Source organism: Lycorma delicatula, chromosome 6 (assembly GCF_047948215.1).
Source record: "Lycorma delicatula isolate Av1 chromosome 6, ASM4794821v1, whole genome shotgun sequence".
In the NCBI taxonomy this organism is placed as follows: Eukaryota; Metazoa; Arthropoda; class Insecta; order Hemiptera; family Fulgoridae; genus Lycorma; species Lycorma delicatula.
In genome coordinates, this window is record NC_134460.1 from 21,107,029 (window position 1) to 21,127,770 (window position 20,742).

At 29.0% G+C, this 20,742-nt stretch overlaps 1 protein-coding gene across 1 annotated transcript in view; it reads right to left on the minus strand.

Annotated features, from left to right (window-relative positions):
• Nucleotides 1-20,742, minus strand: part of LOC142326580 (kinesin-like protein CG14535) — a 771,779-nt gene that overhangs the window by 34,248 nt on the left and 716,789 nt on the right. Inside the window, exon 5 of the mRNA XM_075369160.1 lies at nt 13,843-13,936. Within this exon, the coding sequence (XP_075225275.1) occupies nt 13,843-13,936 (94 nt within the window). The remainder of the gene's footprint in view (nt 1-13,842; nt 13,937-20,742) is intronic.

A 20,742-nucleotide genomic window follows, 5' to 3' on the forward strand; every position in this document is an offset into this window, starting at 1 on the left:
CGTGCAGAGTTAAAATATAAGATTACCAGCTTCAACTTTGCTGTACTATTGTTGATCGTGATACTCTTTTTTGCATTGTTAGTTTGTGTAATAAGCACTTTTTAAGTCGTGTTTTAAATGAAGTCATTATATTCAAAAATGTTTGTAGTGAACGTAGTAATTTCCAGTCAGATGAAATTCTGGGCAAGTTGAAAGAAGATTATTTAACCAGTTTGGACCATACAGTGATATTGAATCAGATTTGGGTGAACATTATGAACAAATGATTAATGAGGAGATTAGTGATTACCATGAAATTGAAATTTTAGAAGATGGACAAAGTGATGCACAGAATAATGATGAAGATGTAGTAAAAGAAGAAAATGCAAATGAGGAAGGTAAAGGTGGTAAGGAAGAGGATGAAGACACTTTGAAAGAATTGACTGCAGATGATATGATTTTTTCTAAATTTCAATAGTATAAATAATAGTGAATTTAGGAATATACCAAGGCAAAATCCCACTTGAACATTAAAATACTTTCAGCTTTTTTTTGCAGATGAATTATTGTCTGAAATTGTAAAAGAAACCAATAAATATGTATAGAAAAAAATAAAGAACTATATCTTTAAGGAAAAATTAAATTTGGTGAACGTGGAAACATGTTACATATCTTGAAATGAAAGCGTTCCTAGGTGTAGTAATAAATGTGGCTCTGAACAATAAACCAAAGATGGAAGATTATTTTGAAAGTGATTGGGTTGATTTTTATGCATCTTTTAAAGATGTTTTTTTCAGAACAAAGATTCCTACATATATTTTAAAATCTAAATGTAAGTCCCTCTCCAAATGGACCCTTTTCAGGAACATTGTCCTGTTCTGGGAAAGTGTGCAATGTTGTACAATATTTAGATATAAAAATTTAGAAATTATTATTTACCTATGAATGAAGTAAATGTGGATAAAAGTGGTGTTTAAGAGAAAAATACTGTTCAAGGTGTATAATGACTAGCCCATTAAATGGGGAATAAAAGTTTTCATGCTATCTGAATCTAGCACAGGCTACATTTGTGTCTTAGAGCCTTATTTTGGAAAAGTTACTACATACCGAATGGAATAGCAAGATATAGATGTCACCAGCATATTAGTACTACACCTGGTAAACAAATTAAAACACCTATATGGCAATGTTGAGGGGCTTCACGTATTTACAGATTGTTTTTACACCAATTTTGATCTGGCTGGTGCACTGTATGACATGAAAGTACACTTAACTGATACTATCATGAGAAGCAGAAATGCCTTAACTGAGCAGGTACAGCCAGCAAGAAATATCAGTAGAAAAAGTAAAGACAATCTGCAGTTAAAAAAAGGTGAGGTAAAAACATATATAAATGAAGACAAATACTTTCTTTTGTCTTGGAAGGATAGCAATGATGTAACAATGATAACTACCCTGAATAGCAAACTTTATACATATATATATATATATATATATATATATATACATGACTATGTATAACATTTTTTGCCTCAAAAATCTCCAAAACTACTAGATCAATTTCATTCAAATTTAGATATGCTATAATAGTGTATCTAAAGCTGAGCATCTGAAAATTTTATAAAGTTTGTTTAGTCTTTCTTGAGTTAGAAGCATGGTTCGTTATGATGCTGGAAGTAGGAACTTGACATTTCTTTATCTATGGTATCTATCGTTAGCATATTACACCAAATCAAAAAAAAACCTTAAAACCAAATTAAATGAATGAAGAGTTGATCTTTTTGTGCAGAACTGTGCAAAAATGTTTTTTTTTTTAATATTCACTGTAGTAGAACAAATTGAAACATACCTTTTGTTTTAACATGAAACAGAAATAAATAAATAAAAATTTTCAACCTTGATTTTTTAATTATTTTAATGTTTTTTATTAGTTTATTTTTTATGTAAAAAAGTTTTTATGAAAAGAATTAGGATTGAGGTGGTCTACAAAGGAAAAGGTTCCTCTCAGTAAGTGAATTCTGTTTTATTCCTGAATGTGGCGGTTTATTAATTAATATTGATATAAAATTATAATATTTATGAAACTATTTGTCTTTAATATATTTAATTATTCTCATTATTTCCTTTCATTTTTACATGAATAATTTTTTTCTTTACTATGTCTCCTTTGTATGATTTACAGCAGATATGAATTTAGTTTAAGTATTAAACATTTTAAAATGTATAGAAAAATAAATTTATAATTTCTTTCTATTTTTAACCATTTTTTTTTTTTTTTTGTAATATTTTAATTGTGCTCATGACTTTTGTAAATTATCTAAATAAGCCCATAAGATGAGAAAGTTAAAGCACTTATTAAATACTTAGGTATTATGGTAGATAAACACATAAAATGAGATTGTCAAACAAAATAAATTTTCTCAAAAACAAAATATGTAATGTACATTTGCTATATAATAAATTAAGTAAAAGACTTAAATATCATAAAGAAAATTTACTTTAATCACTCTCTTTTACAGTATAACATCAAAGATTGGAGGACTGTTTACGATACACATTTTAATAAACTATTTACGTTACAAAAACACATCATAACAGTGGTTCAAGGAAGACCTATACTTTATCTGAGTAAAAAATCTTTGAAGAAATAAATTTACCAACCCTTTAACAAACCTATGTAAAAAAACACAATTCTGTACATAAATAGAAGTGCAAATATCTTTGCAATGCATGACGCCCTTTATGACATACTTTCATCAGTCTTGAATATCTACAATATCGATGTTACAAAGCTAACTTGTAAACATTAGTTTATGCATCAATGCCATCTTTTGATAAATAAAAGTCTGCAAAACTCTGTTGACAACAAGATAACCAAATATCAAAATAAATAAACTGAGACCTAGGTGAAAACCAAATTTTATTTCAAATTATAATTTTTTGTGTTAATCCTGACATACTGGGGTATTTATTTATCATTCTTTGTAATATTCAGTAAGATTTAATGGTTCCTATGATTATAAAATATCTAATACCGTAAACTATTGTGCTAGAATTTAAATGATTCTTATCAATAAATTAATCTATTATCAATAGATTATGGTATTTCTATTGCTTTATTACGTTTTCTTTTTCTACTTACGTTAGTTATTTTCTTTATTAAGTTAAACTAAAAACATTTATTTTTACCCATGCTAGAGTTCAAGCTTTTTGTTTTTCTAGCAGGGGCTATTCTATGCTGCATTTAAATAATTTTATAATTTTAACCCTTTGCTCTCTAATATAGTTTTAAAAAAAATATTGCTGGGGTCTGATGGCCAGTAGTAGTGGCCACAGTCACTGGTTAAACAGGTTTGAATTGTCTGCTGTTACATTCCTCTCACATCTGATGGCCAATAATGCCATCCTTCGAACACTCACCAGTAGGAGTGGCCACAAAAAATGCACTGCTTTTATCATTATTCATTCTGTTTAGTTATGTCTGGATAGTTCTGGAATTTATTGCCTAACTCTTAAAATAAATGTAGCTTTGGTTTTCTGGTTTTCGTGAAAACCAAAGCTACGTTTGGTTTTTTGCTGTTCCTTATGTATCCGTGCAGAGTTAAAATATAAGATTACCAGCTTCAACTTTGCTGTACTATTGTTGATCGTGATACTCTTTTTTGCATTGTTAGTTTGTGTAATAAGCACTTTTTAAGTCGTGTTTTAAATGAAGTCATTATATTCAAAAATGTTTGTAGTGAACGTAGTAATTTCCAGTCAGATGAAATTCTGGGCAAGTTGAAAGAAGATTATTTAACCAGTTTGGACCATACAGTGATATTGAATCAGATTTGGGTGAACATTATGAACAAATGATTAATGAGGAGATTAGTGATTACCATGAAATTGAAATTTTAGAAGATGGACAAAGTGATGCACAGAATAATGATGAAGATGTAGTAAAAGAAGAAAATGCAAATGAGGAAGGTAAAGGTGGTAAGGAAGAGGATGAAGACACTTTGAAAGAATTGACTGCAGATGATATGATTTTTTCTAAATTTCAATAGTATAAATAATAGTGAATTTAGGAATATACCAAGGCAAAATCCCACTTGAACATTAAAATACTTTCAGCTTTTTTTTGCAGATGAATTATTGTCTGAAATTGTAAAAGAAACCAATAAATATGTATAGAAAAAAATAAAGAACTATATCTTTAAGGAAAAATTAAATTTGGTGAACGTGGAAACATGTTACATATCTTGAAATGAAAGCGTTCCTAGGTGTAGTAATAAATGTGGCTCTGAACAATAAACCAAAGATGGAAGATTATTTTGAAAGTGATTGGGTTGATTTTTATGCATCTTTTAAAGATGTTTTTTTCAGAACAAAGATTCCTACATATATTTTAAAATCTAAATGTAAGTCCCTCTCCAAATGGACCCTTTTCAGGAACATTGTCCTGTTCTGGGAAAGTGTGCAATGTTGTACAATATTTAGATAAAAATTTAGAAATTATTATTTACCTATGAATGAAGTAAATGTGGATAAAAGTGGTGTTTAAGAGAAAAATACTGTTCAAGGTGTATAATGACTAGCCCATTAAATGGGGAATAAAAGTTTTCATGCTATCTGAATCTAGCACAGGCTACATTTGTGCCTTAGAGCCTTATTTTGGAAAAGTTACTACATACCGAATGGAATAGCAAGATATAGATGTCACCAGCATATTAGTACTACACCTGGTAAACAAATTAAAACACCTATATGGCAATGTTGAGGGGCTTCACGTATTTACAGATTGTTTTTACACCAATTTTGATCTGGCTGGTGCACTGTATGACATGAAAGTACACTTAACTGATACTATCATGAGAAGCAGAAATGCCTTAACTGAGCAGGTACAGCCAGCAAGAAATATCAGTAGAAAAAGTAAAGACAATCTGCAGTTAAAAAAAGGTGAGGTAAAAACATATATAAATGAAGACAAATACTTTCTTTTGTCTTGGAAGGATAGCAATGATGTAACAATGATAACTACCCTGAATAGCAAAGTGTACAAACAATTAGGTGTTTAAAGAAAAAGGGAATTGTAGAGGATGTGAAAAACCTACAGTGATGAACAAATATAAAAAATCAATAGTTAGTGGTCATAGATCCAACCAGTATATATCATCGTACGACTTCACAAGAAAATCCCTCAAGTGATGAAAAAAAGTTTTTTATGGTTAAAGTTTTTTTTGTTGGCTAAACTGGTATTGCTAATGCTTATTTACTTTTCAACATGAATCAAGAACAAAACAAAGTATGGCAATGATGATTTAGGAAGGAATTAATAATGCAGCTAGTTGGTATTGTGAGAAATACAAATAAACAAGGGAGATAATCATATTTAGAAGACAACGAAAGATTAAATGGAAAACTACATCTGCTGTACTCTCTGGAAACTGGTAAAACAAAAGACTGTACAGTATGCAGTGACAGGAATTCTGGTGAATTGAGAAAATGCTGTAAATTTTACTGCAAAACATGTCAAAAACAAAACATCATACTGTAAAAAAATGAGAACTTAACAAAATTTTTACTATATATTGTAAGACTATAACATGTTTAACTTTTTTTTAAATGTAATAAAAATATTACCATATAAATGAAAATAGCTCAAAAAGCTTATTTATAAAAAAAAACTGTATCTTTAATTTTTATGTATCAATAAACAATATTTCTAATGCAACGCATTTTCTTCTTTATAAATAATTAAATAAAACATTTCATGTCATAGTAAACAAACAAGTTAGAGCTAGTAGTGCAAGTAGATCAAAATGGCAGCAGGACCTACACAGAAAAAAAAGTGGCCATCAGAACTGAGAGTACCTCTCACATAAAAAAATATCCAGACCTAGGTGGGAAACCCACCGGATTGGTCTAGTGGTAAATGCGTCTTCCCAAATCAGCTGATTTGGAAGTCGGGAGTTCCAGCGTTCAAGTCCTTGTAAAGTCAGTTATTTTTACACAGATTTGAATACTAGATCGTGAATACCAGTGTTCTTTGGTGGTTAGGTTTTAATTAACCACACATCTCAGGAATGGTCAAACTGAGACTGTACAAGACTACACTTCATTTACACCCATACATATCATCCTCTGAAGTATTATCTGAATGGTAATTACTGAAGGCTAAACAGGAAAAAAATACCTAGGTGGGAGAAAGGTGTAGCCAGCAGGACTGGTCACAGAGTGCAAAGAGTTAAGATAGCAGAACTGTTTTTTATTACTAAAATTGTTAATCTGTCTATTTTGAGGCGATAAATAAAAAATAAAGTAATAATTTTCTATGTATTCACATTTTATGACAATTTTCTGTTTATTATTATCACTAAGTATTCAGATCATAAAAAAGGAAAAACTGTGATTAAAATGAAATTATATTCAGTTTATTTTGCTTGTAGAATACATTATAATAAAATATTCATCAATATTTTGGTATTCACTACGAATTTTATTATTGGGTGTGATGTAAGATATTCCTAGCATGATTTTTTTAAATAATTGAATTCGATTTATTCCAATCAAGAAAAGAATTCTCGAAAATGCTTGACCTCCATTTTTTAAATTTTCTACTTTTTTTTATTATATTCTAATGTACTATATCTAATTTCTTATTCAAAACTGCTTTTAAAAAACAACTTTGAGAAAAGGATGAGGCATTCAGTTTGATCTTTAAACAATATAATCCCTACAATGAAGGTTAGAAAATATTTTTCAGTCTTTTATGCTTATCATTGCTTAGTGTGAAATTCTCATAATTTGATATGTATAACATGATGTCGTTTCAATATCCAAAATATTTTCACACAAAACTTAAAGAAAGATACATAGTTGGAAAATTTATGTTAAAAATAATAATATGTACTCCTGCATACTAGAGAGCCTTATAATTTGTTCTTATCAGCAGTCTTTTTTATTAATAGTATTTTTTCTTATTTTTATTAAGATATAAGTTTCTTGATTATGTTTCTTTAAAAATTCTTTTCTTTCTTATGAGCATTGTTTTCTTGTGTAGGGTTATCTATATTTTAAATTAAGAAAAACTAAAAAGCTTAAAATAATTATTAAAAAAATAAATAAAATTAGTTTTAAAAGACTGCCCTTCAAAGCTCAAAATAATATTTTTAAATTCTTTTGAGTTCAGACCAAATGAAGGGCTAATTAATTTTAATTGATGCTAACTTCTAAAATAAAAAATAAATTTAATAAAAGGAATTGAATAATTATAATTATTAAAAATTTAATTCTAAAATTATATTTTTATCACATTCTTCAATTATTACATTTACATTTCATTTACCATTATAATTAATAAAATTTTAAAGTGATATATAATAACTATTATTAATTTTTCGAGTTTTAGTTGTATGTATACAGATTTTAAATTTATTAATATTAGCTAGTAGGTGATTGACCACTTATTTATCAAGTCTCTTTGCATCTTTCATTCTTTAAACTTAACTTTGTGCTTGAAATTTACAAAATTTTTATTTTTCCACAGGAAAACAGTGGTTGTGATTTTTCTTTCTTCATAAACACCATGAAGAAGATACATATATTTACATATGTATAATTCTGAATTGCTTGATTACATCTTTAACAGTAGTCTTAATATCAAAATTGTGTACAGCTATTTCATTATTTATTCAGTTGTAGACAAAAATTATAGTTTTTTGGTGTTTTTAGTTAGGTGAATGTCTAGTTTCAAAGTAAAAACCTATTTTATTTTACTGCTCTTATATCTGCATTTAATAATTGTTTATATGTAATTCAATGAAATTATTGAATACCATTATAAGGACAATTGAATTTTCCTTTGTGATTTAGAATAAATATTTGATGAGTTAATTGAATACCTTTCAGCTGTAAATTTACATAATAATCTCTGTATACCTGTTCAATTTGGTGAAACAATAAGGTCCTTTCCTTTATGATTCAGTGAATTAATGATAATGTAATTATTAGTACTAAACAATTATAATTATATTTCCTAAAATCACAGTCACAGTTTCTGTTTTGCTCATTTCCCTTATAAATTTTTATTTTCCTGGCTATATAGCAATAATGGAAAAGTACGTAGATCAGTCAAAAAAAAAAGATTTAAAAAAAAATTTTTTTTTAAGTTTGTACCTTAGCAAGACGTTTAAAAAAAAAGTTTTTATTACAAAAAAAAAATTATTCCAATGCTTCCAAGTTCACAAAATCTATTTTTGTCAGCCATTTGTGTATATGTACATATAAACATGGGTATATATGTTGGCCTGTATTTGATATTATAACTGTGGATCCCATTTATCAATTATCTTCAAACAGGTACTACCTTCATAAGGAAAAATGTATTAAATTTTTGGAAAAACTGGAAGAAAGGGGGATTTTTTGACTAAAATAAGATTACAAATATTTACTGGACCACTTAAGAAAAAAATTTTCTTATAAAAATTGAAGATTTTTTTATCGAGATTACAAATCACCAAACACTTACCCGTGTATTTAGTATTCCCTCTCCCCAAAAAAGTGACTATATATTTTTCTCCTTTAGCTATATCGTACTTCAGAAAAGGAGTTAAAGGGAAAACTACCATAAAATTTTTTTGCATATCCCACTCCAATGATTTGTGGTAATAAAAAATATTTTTTTTTATTTAAAAAAAGTACATTTTAAATTTAAATTAATCTTGTAAGTTACCCATTACAATTAAAATGTAAAAATCCTGATTTTTTGATAGCCATTACTCTTTTGTATTTCTTGAAAAATAAATTAGACGAAAATTTTCATCCCATCCTAGAAAATTACAACTTTGTTAATTTAGAATTATGGCAGTATTTTTTGAACAATTTAAAAAATCTTTTTTTAAACTTATTATCACTACTTACAGATTATTTTCTTCAAAATTAGTTTTACCCACTGTTTCCCCTTGAGTGTGGGAGCCCCCAAAATGAAAAAAAATCAAAATTTCAAAATTTTAATGTTCAAAACCTTTTTTGTTAAACAATGAAGTTGGTAAAAATAGATTAATACTCCTACCGTGATGGGAGAGTTCCAGAATTATTAAAAAAAAATTGAATAATTTTGATTTTAATTTTCTTAAAATCAATTATACTGAATGTTTTTATCATTAGAAGAATTAATCATTAGTTCAGTGTAACGTATGTACGTATCTCACATAACTCAAATACGATTAGCCATAGGATGTTTAAATTTTGGATTTAGGACTGTTTTAACATCTATCTAGTTGTGCACCTTCCCTTTTGATTGCAATCGACTGAACCAAAAGTGTCTAAAAAAGCCCAAAATAAAAATAAAATGGATTTTGGACTTTTTCTTAACTGAAGTTATATGCTCTCATTGAGAGCTTTTCAATGATATATCATAAGTGGTACTTGTTTTCATTGGTTCCAGAGTTACAGCCAAATAAAATTTTAATTAATGAAATATTTGAATATTACAAGGAGAAGACACATTGGTTCAAATCTGACTTCATTTATGACTTTTTTTTTAAATCTAATTATATTAATTTATTAACAGTTATTAACCTCTGATTGTAAAAAAATTTACAATAAATAAAAATTCAATAATTGCAATAAAAAAAATATGAAAAAACAGAAGTTATTAGTGAAATAAAATTTTATGTAATTTTAAAAATGTGTAATGTAATTTAAATATGTACAAGGAAGTCATGTGGTGTCCACTTCAGATTTGGTGAAACATCTGATTACTTAATAATAATTGAAAATTATAATTTAGGATGGTATAATTTTTATTTACGGATTTGTTTCAGTCTATCTGATAATAAATATCACTATAAAATTTAATAACTTCTGTTTTGTTTTTGTTTTCATTTTGTTGATGGTTACATCATAATATTTAAAAAAAAAAACGTAATATTAGATACATTTATTTTAAAAGTAATAAATGGACTTTTACTCTAACCTAATATTTCAGTCAAGATTGTTCAATTAATAATTGTGTAAATATTTGATGTTAATAAAAACTAATATTTTAGCAATTGTGTAAATGTCCACTTCTATTAAAGAATTGGAGGATCGTATCTCACCTTCCAGATGAAATAAGTTTAAATGATGTGCAGAAAAAATGTGTATATGAAATTTAATAGGCATAGAAGGAACTCATGTGGTGTCCACATCAGATTTTTTTTATTTAAAAGTTTCTCCATACATAGATCTATGTTAGAAATAGACAAAAGCAAATTGTTTTCAGGTGATAAAAAATTATTCTCATAATTAGATTTTAGTGCAAGCATATATGAAAACCTGTTAGCAGAGGTAAGACACTAATATTTTCAATGCTTCTGTGACTAAATTTCCATATTTACTATAATGAGCCTACCAAAACATATTTAAAGCTTCAGATGTCAATTGTAGTTGTAAATTTTTATCTGCTGACTCACTCTATGAATCATTCGACCTTGCCGATGGTAAGGGGGCTTGAGTGCTCAGAGATACAGAGTAGCAGGAGCGAACGTGCAACCATATCAAGGAGAGGTATCAGTTGAGAACCAGACTAAGGAATGATTCCTGAAAGAGGACAACAGCTCTTTCAGTAGTTATTACGGGCATAGATCAGGAGGACTTAAACGGCCATATCAACATCACTCAATCTTCTGAATATTGTGCAGTTGAAAGCAATGGAAAACTGTGGCTGTTTTTTTTTCAAAGAAAAAGTAGCTATGCATTTTCATGTAACAAAGATGGAGATGCCTTCTTTGGTAATAGTCCCCCATTTGGGGACTTGTTTACCTCCAGAAAATTGGGTGGGAACTACTAAGGAAGGGGTCACCAGAAAATTAAAAAATAACATTCTATTAGTCGGAGAATGGAATGTTAGAAGTCTAAAAAAGGTTGGTAGGTTAGAAAATTTATAGAGGGAAATGGATAAGTTAAATTTGGATGTAGTAGGAATTAGTGAGGTTCAGTGGGAAGGGGAAAACAACTTTTGGTCAGGTGATTTTAGAATAATTAACTTAGCATCAAATAAAGGGCAGACAGGAGTAGGTTTCGTAATGAACACGAAGGTAGGGAAGAGAGTAGAGTATTTAAAAAAGCTTAGTAATAGAATCATTGTAATAAAGATAAAATCAAAACCTAAGCCGGCAGTGATTGTTAATGTCTATATACCTACAAGTGCCCATGATGATGATGAGATAGAAAGTGTATATGAAGAAATTGACGAAGCAATTAAACAAATAAAAGGAGAAGAAAATTTAATAATAGTTGGAAATTGGAATGCAAGCATTGGAAAAGGCAAGGAAGGAAATATTGTGGGTGAATACGAGCTGGGCAAAAGGAATGAAAGAGGGGACTGACTTATTGAGTTTTGTATGAAGTATAATTTAGTAATTGCCAACATCCAGTTTAAAAAATCATAATGTAAGATTATAAACATGGAAAAAGTCTGGTGATACTGCAAGGTAACAGATAGAATATATCATGGTTAAACAAGGATTTAGAAATCAACTCCTCAACTGCAAAGCATATCCTGGAGCAGACATTGACAGTGACCATAATTTAGTGATAATGAAATGTAGATTGGGATTTAAAAACCTGAAGAAAAGGTGTCATATGTATCGGTAGAATTTAGAGAAGCTTGAGGAAGAGGAGGCAAAGAAGATTTTTGAGGAGGGCATTGCAAGAGGTCTGGCTAAAAACAATAAGGTAGAAAATATAGAAGAGGAAAGGGAGAATGTTAAAAAGGAAATTCTTAAATTAGCAGACGCAAACTTTTTTTCTGTTATTGCTTCAGAGGATGAGATGAATGATTTGTAGTATGTGTGAAAATGCCATGCCTGACTGGGATTCGAACCTGGGACCTCCGGATGAAAGGCTGAGACGCTACCACTCGCACCATGGAGGCCAGCAGCAGAAACGAACTTAGATGGACAAAGAGAACTGGTAGGAAACCTTGGATATCAGAGGATATGTTGTAGCTGATGGATGAATGGAGAAAGTATAAGAATGCATGTGATGAAGAAGGTAAAAGGAACTTCTAACAATTAAGAAATACTATAAACAGGAAGTCCAAATTAGCGAAAGAAGAGTGGATTAAAGAAAAGTATTCAGATGTGGAAAGACAAATGATCATTGGTAAAATAGATGGAGGAGTGGAAGAAGTTTTAGGAGAAGACCAACTTGGTTTCAGGAAAATTATAGGGACAAAGGAAGCAATTTTAGCACTCAGATTAATAGTAGAAAAAAGATTAAAGAAAAACAAACCAACATACATAGCATTTGTAGACTTAGAAAAAACATTTGATCTGAATAGGAAGAGAAAAGATTATGGAGGTAGAAGAATTCTGTTATTTGGGAAGTAGAATTACTAAAGATGGACAAAGCAGGAGCGATATAAAATGATGAATAGCACAAGTGAAACAAACTTTCAATCAGAAATATAACTTGCTTACATCAAAAAATAATTTAAAAATCAGGAAAACATTTTTGAAAGTATATGTTTGGAGCGTCGCTTTATATGGAAGTGAAACTTGGATGATCAGAGTTCCTGAGAAGAAAAGATTAGAAGCTTTTGAAATGTGGCTATAAGAGAATGTTAAAAATCAGATGGGTAGATAAAGTGACAAATGAAGAGTGTTGCAGCAAATTGATGAAGAAAGAAGCATCTGGAAAAATATAGTTAAAAGAAGAGATAGTCTTACAGGCCAAATATTAAGGCATCCTGGAATAATCGCTTTGATATTGGTGGGACTGGTAGATGGGGAAAATTTTGAAGGCAGACAACGTTTGAAATATGTAAAACAAATTGTTATGGATGTAAGATGTAAGGGGTATCAAACAACTGATATCAAACTTGATATCAATTCAACTGATATCAAACTTGATATCAATTCAACTGATATCAATTTGATATCAAACAACTGGAACTAGATTGGGAATCTTGAAGAGCTTCATCAAACCAGTCAAATGACTAAAAAAAAAATTGGCAGACATTTCGATGAGCTGGTCATGAATCTCAACTGGTATGTTAGCAGCTTCAACAATGTTTTCACTACGTGGATTTGGTACCCATCCCTTTGAGAAATAATTTTTAACTTCCTATGTTTTATTTTCAATGAAACTATGCCATTGAAAACTTAAAGGCACCATACGCACACATTGCATTTGCAACTACACTGACATTCTGCAATTCCTTATGCCTCTTTTAGACTGCTGAGTGCAATATGTGTCAAAAATATCATTTGCATGTTTGAACATGACACTCTCATAGCGAATATTATGCAAGGAGGCCGAATTACAAGAAGCATGTACAAATCATGTTGGAACTTGTAAATTGCTCATGTTTGTATGTATAATACATACATATTCATACCCATGCTATCTGTGCAGCCCGATAGTTCTAGCTAGGTTTTATTGGGTTGTGCTGGAGGGGTCATGAAATATTCATTATATATCTTTTTTTACATTTTGGCGGCTGGGGAACTAAAACGACTGAGAATCACTACTCTACTTCAGAATTTGGTCAAATTGCCCATTAAGTGTTTTTTCAAATTACAAGACATAGAGTACACTTTTTGTCATTTAATGGCCACCAGATGAGATGAAAAATTTTCTGAAAAATTATTACCAATATCATTATTACCAAAGGACCTTATTGTAAAATTTCATAAAAAATTGGTGATATATTTGGCCATAACTGCATCACAAACAGACAAAAGATCAATTTAAGATTATCTAACTTCACTTTATCAATAAAACTGCATTAAAATTAACACATATTATATGGTGTGGTTTAAATGCTCTAAAGTATCCTTAATTATTATGATTTTGTATTAATATATGTTGTCAAATGTTATTTTAAATTACCCAATTGTGCATGTCCAAATGAGAAAACACACCCATCAGTTCCATTTAATACGGAATATATGACATCGCTTAATACCGCTGAACACAGCTCCACCTGAAAAGTAAAAAATACCATCTAGTTTTAACATTTTATTATTTTAAATTACAATAAGTTTAATAATTAAATACATTAAACTTCTTTTAACATTCTGTTATAAAATCATTTTTCTTTGTTGTTCAAAGTTTCTTTTTGTTGAATAGTACTTGGTTTTTGCTTCCAGGAAGAATAGCTTGGATCAGTTTCTGACAGTTTTCTTCTGTTATGTTACAACTTTTACTTCTCTCCCACTTATTTTCATCTGATCTAAACATCCATCAACACCATGTTGCACTAGTGTAAGTGAAATCTAATTAATATAACTTCATTCTCTATTTGTTATTCAAAAACCAGTCAAGCTAAACATGAAGAAAATAAAATGTTCTAAAGTTCATTATTTTTTTACACCTGTTTAAAAAAAATCTTTCTTATAAAATTCTGACTATGACAGGAAAAGGATAATTTGTTTGCATATGTTAAAAACTTGTTAGTGCATTTATTTGTGCTTCTTAACTCCAGAACAACTACAATAATTTTAATTAAATAGCTATAAAATGATTGGTGATACTGGGTATACAATTGAAAAAAAAATCTCTGACTATGATGCCATTATCCGAGGTTTTCTCTAGTCCAGAAAACCAAAATTGTTTAAATATTATCACGTTTGGTAACAAATAAAATTGAATAATGAAAAGCAGATTTAATAAGAAATACTACAAGTATTAGAAATAATGTAAAAATAGAAATAATAATGTAAAATAGATAATAATAATAATATATTTGAACAGATTTTCAATAAATTCTAATAGCTATTGAAAATAAATATGAATATCTGAAAAATAGAATTAATTTGAATAACTGAAAATTCAGTACTTCAAAAATAGTTCAAAACTGATACCCCAAGATAAGAATAAAATAAACTTTAAAATTATAATAAAATTAACAACAAAGGCAGATTATGAAGTAAAAAATCTTTTTTTTTTCTATATTTTGACTCTTAAAAGATGTCAAAATAAAAAAAAAACTATAAACCATTAATTTAATGAAAATTTCAAAACATCAAAAATAAAATAACTAAAAAAATATTAATTTAATACAGATTTTTTATTTTATTTTTATCATTAATATGCATAAACAAAAAAAAAAAAAAACAAAAAAAATAGTTTAAAAAAGCAATTTGCTAGAAAAACAAAGGGGAGAAGGGTGTTTACAAATAATTTAAGATAAGCCATTCAGTCATTAATAAAAAAATGTCATTAATGCTCTGAACAAATAATCACTCTAAAATTAATAATGGATTTACACAAAATGAAACAAAGACAACTAATAATATCATTCATATATTTCCAATAAGCCTATGACAGTATTCATAGACCATCAATGCTGAAAATACCAAGAAACCTAGGATTACACCCAAAACTAGTAAAAATGATAGAACTCACGTTAACTGACACATACTCCAAAGTAAACTTCAAAGGAGAAACATCAGAACCATTCCTAATCAAAACACGTTTAAGATAAGGAGATGGACTATCCCCACTGCTCTTCAACTGTGCCCTAGAATATGTAATGAGAGAATGGTAAAAAAAAGATCCACCACATGTAACAATTCGAGCAAAGAAGCAATCTAATATATCAAAGTAAACTGTCAAGGATTTGCAGATGACCTAGTGTTTCTAACCAATAACATCGCAGAAGCTAGAATCCAAATAACTTCATTGGAAAAAATAGCAGGAAAAATAGGCCTAAGAATACCATATGAAAAGACTAGAATAATGGTCATAAATCCCCTGGTATTGAACCACATAATCATAAACGGACACAAAGTCGAACTAGTTGAATGTTTTAAATATTTAGGAGAAAATATGACACATTACCTCAAAGAAAAACTACATTGGAAAGAAAGAATCACACAAAAGTTCAGTTATGCACAAAATATCACCAAAACAACACATAACAAAATGTGCACCTCAATAAATACCAAACTCAAAAATTATAAAACTGTAATCAGACATATAATATCAAATAGAAGTATAAAAGTGGAGACTCATACCAAACCAAGAGGTGTGTATATAAAGACATAGAACCAGCTCTAGACTACTTTAGAAAGAAAAGAATCTTCTTCTTTAGACACATAATAAAATCAGAACCAAACAGGCTCATCAGGAAACTGGTCGAGAAATACTGGAAAATGTCCAAAACACTGACTTGGATCACCAAAACCAAACAAGATAAGCATGAACTAGAAATCACAATAGAAATTTACAAAACAAAAGTGACAATATAAAAATACTAAAAGACGCAAACTCCAGAATTAAAATTAATTTATTAGAAAAGAAAACAACAACGAGGGTTTGTTCAGAATTCAAAAAAGCAAGATCTGACAGAATGAAGAAGTATTGTGAAGAAATAAAAAGTTTAAGAAGTAAAGAAAATAAAAAGAAAAGACAAACCAGAGTTGACTAAAGTGGTCCACTGTGACCTCAAAAAAAAAAAAGTCATTTGATCAAGTGGATCAGGCAGGATGCAGAGTTATTTAGTAGTAATTAAAAAAATTTTTCCTTACTTATACTTTTAATACTGCATCATTTTAAAGGTAAAATCATTATTCGATCAAGGGCCTCAAATCAGATCGAAATAATTTTACTAAAAAAATAAATAATTTTACTTTTATTTTCGGAATTGTACTCTAATTAGTGCATAATTAACTTACGTGTAATAATATTTAAAAACCCTACAACATATTTGAAATAAAAATCTGTCAAGATCAAAGTTGTGAAAGTTACTCAATCCACTATCAGCTTTTTTACTTGATTGAATTAAACATTTAATCTTGTCTACGCCCACATTTCAAAATTTCTTTTTCCTTATTTTCTTATTGTCAATGTTTTACATACACTTGACAATAAGACTTGACACTCTACATACACTGGAAAAATGGCTTTTTTAAAGATGTAAATCGAGAGATCAGTTCAGAAAACTCAAGATGAAGCAGGTATAGATGTAATTGTGCATTAAATTGATATTAAATTTTATGTTAATTGTTAAATAAAATATTTTATTACAACATTTTTTTATTTTTAATAATTGGATGAAATGTAATGATAAAGCACAAAAGGAGTTTTCATAATGTTTTCAACTGAAAAGTATAAACAACATATGTTATGTTAGCTACACATTACAGCACATAATCGTTAATAATTCAAGCATTATTGTGCATGGGAATAACATTTGGGAGTTAAGTTTATGTTCCCTAAAGTTTTTGTTATTTCATTCATTTTGTTCAACCATAAATTTATTATGTATTGAAATGAATATTCTATTAATCTCATGTCAATATTAAATTCATTTGAATGAATTGTAAATATTGGTGAAACAGATGATTTTTTTTTAAATTAGTTTATTCAACATTTAATTTGAAAGTCTAATTTCCTTTGGGAAATTCAACAGAATATTTTATTTTATGTGTTTAAGTAAACCTCTGTAAATCCCAGAGTTTCATTATCTGAAATTTTTCCAGATCTGTTTGTCCTTTAATCAAACATAAATGGTGACAGAAGAAATTCTTTTCCAACATGAGCCCTATGGAAAATAATATTTCTTAAACTTAAAATGAAAATTTAAAATTCTTCAACCTCGACTAGATTTATTGTATATATTGAAACCGTTGTAATATTATTTTGTTGATTCATTAATTGACTTTATAAGCTCAAGGCTTGTGCATGGGAGTATGATACATAATATTTGTAGCATATGAAATATACCAACCCTAACAACAATTCAAACCCAGATGAAAATCGGAAGACTACTTCTGCCATGAAGGTCGGTATTGGATATTAATGAATCATCAGTTAACCATATTACCAACCACTGGTTACTGGTATTTCTTCTCAAATTGGAATCATTATTTCCCCCATTTCAATGGTGTGATGTTATTCCCCACTGCCGTCTGTTTATCTTATCATCTCTATGCATTACCAATATTATAAAATCTCATTTATTAAAATTTTCTCTTTTTTATTTTTTCAACTGAATTTCTAAAGTGTCTGGGCAAAGATTTGTGCAGAAAATCTCAAAATTATGAGGTATGTTATTTTACATTATTTGTTACAAAGCAATCTTTTCAGACACTAAATAAATCAGATTTTAACAGAGATATCGACCATTGTTCTCATTATTCCCATTTTCAGTATAAAGGTTGAATTTTATTAAATATCTGATGTATAGAATTCGGTTAACTATACTCGAATTAGATATTAAAGATAGTTTTTTTGCGCCAAGTAGGCAAGTGATGAAGTTTTTTTAGTGAGCAACATTTATACCTGTTCTACTTTACATCGACATTAATTTAATTGACTCATATTACTCTTTTTGTAATGTGTAATTACATATTATATATAATTATTTGTAAACAATTGATATGATTTGGGTTTACTTGCATATTATTTTTTGGCTTTGAACAAACTTGTTCAAAATACCTTTTTATCAGAAGATTTCATCTATTTAAATATGTACACATAATTTTTCCATAAAAATGTTTGTTCAGTATAATGCAAAAGTAAAACAAGAATTTTCAAGAATTCATTAAGTGTGAATTTATATAAACTAAGTTTAGCGATTACATGGATGGCTAAATTTAATTCTGATAATAGCTGAAAGAAAGTATCTTAAAAATAACATAATAAAAATAAAGTTGGTAAATTCAGAAACTTTGAGATGACAAGGGCTTGAGAAAAAAGTATGGTTTGTCGCTTGCATTTATTTAATGAAACCCAAAGAACAGCGTTGTATGACTGGAGTGACAGTGATGGTATGACTGGATTTTTACTTTTTTCTTTGCTTATGATGAAATGCTAATAGCAGAAAACCATCAGGAAGGCATTTGCTGTTTATTTAGGAAGTTGAAGTAGTAATATTGTTTAGCAGGTTTAATAATTAATATGAAAAAAATCTCTTTCGACACACTGGAAGGTAGAGGTAGATTTCACCAGTGCTAAGTAGGGGATAAAAAAGATTTCCACCTTAAAGTTAAGAAAAACTTCAAATTTATTCAGTAAGACAATGGTTGCATGTGAAAGAAAGTTTCATATGCTTAGCATACGACAAGCCGAACTTGTTACAATTCCAGCAACATTTTGGTCATTCTTGTCGTAAAGGTTAAAAATTGTTTCAGACAAAATTTTCAGGTAATGTTTAGAGAACTAACGAACACTTTAAACAGATTCGATACTGTGCTTATTAAGGAAGAAATGATTTTTTGTCTTCAAAACTCAATTTTTTCCACATCCTGGGCCAGTGGTTGGTGATATTAAAAAACTTTACTTAGATAAGTTTTAGATCCTTATCTAAATAATAGTAGGAACTTTAAACGAATTCAATATTTTACTTAATAAGAAAGTTATAGCGATATTTTGTTTTTTTTTAAATGTCCTTCCATTTCTACTCCCACGGTCCGATTTTTCCCATTAACAAACTAGACCGAGATTTTGGATCGTTATATTTTATGTATCAATTTGAAAGTGATTGCCGCAAAATTATGGCAGTAATCGTGTCCACAAGAAAGTGAAATATATATACTTTTGAACTGACAGTGGTTTTGGGGTTAGGAAATATGAAACGCGAAGATATGTCGAAATTTTCCGGAAGTCAAATCACGGTACCCATTACAGTAGGTAGCTTTCTTACGAAATCTACCTAAAAAGTAAATATTTGGCTGTTTAAAATTTAGTAATTGAGGATCTCATTGTATGGGATGATGAAGACATTTTAATGCCGTTAGAGTAAAGTATGTTGTTGATAATTTAATAAAGATGAGCAGAACAGTGATGAGATCGACTTTAAATAATTGAAGGTGAGAATCTCAAAAAAGTTTTAAATGATATTATGGAATGATATTATATTATTAGTTTTAAATGATACTATATTATGGAATTTTAATATCGGTACAGAAACTAAAAAAAAACAAACAAAATTTATAAAGTTCAGAGCACAGTGTATCCTCTGAATATGAGCAGAGGTTTAGGGTGTTAATTCACAGAACCGTACGAAGTTGTTGCTGCCGAGATGAATCTATTTAGTAGAAAATGACGTAAGATTACTAGGTTGAGGGCTTAGAAACAATTACGTAGGAGCAAATGATCGCAAACAGATATTGTTGATGAGGTGCAGAAGAAATAACTGTAATGGTAGCCTCAGCCTTTCATACGGAAGGTTCCGTCCGAGTTTGAAACCTGGTCAGGTATGGCACTTTTTCACACATTATAAAATTTCCTTTTCTAAATCACGCGCGCGTCCACACACACACACACACACAAAGCTTCGAGATTATGTGATGAATAAAAAAAAAATGTTTTTAATAGGGCTTCGTTTATGACACCACGGAGGACAATCACGGCACGACTAAAGTAACGAAATTCAAAAGGTAATGTCAGCACGAGACCGGGAGTGTTTACACAAGAGAAAAATGGTAATTGCGGGCAGAGAAACAGCGTTAACGGTAAAATCCCTTTAAAAGAAAGTAAGATTTAATACTCTCTGTTCTTCAAATTTATAATTGTTGATTTGTTACATCAAACAGTGATAAATTTACTCGAAGGAAACCATCTGTATTTTATTCCTAATATAAATTAACAAAACATATTTTCCTATAGATTTTATTTACGTATTTCTTTATTCATTTATTTCTTTAAATTTCGTAGTGTTAAAATTTCGTGGGTTTTTTTTATTACGTGGAATTCTTCTATCGAGTTTATCGCAAAGGTATTTTTAAAAGCACAGTTGGCAATAGCACGCAAATACTTTTGTTAATTGTTTAGTGTAGCGTA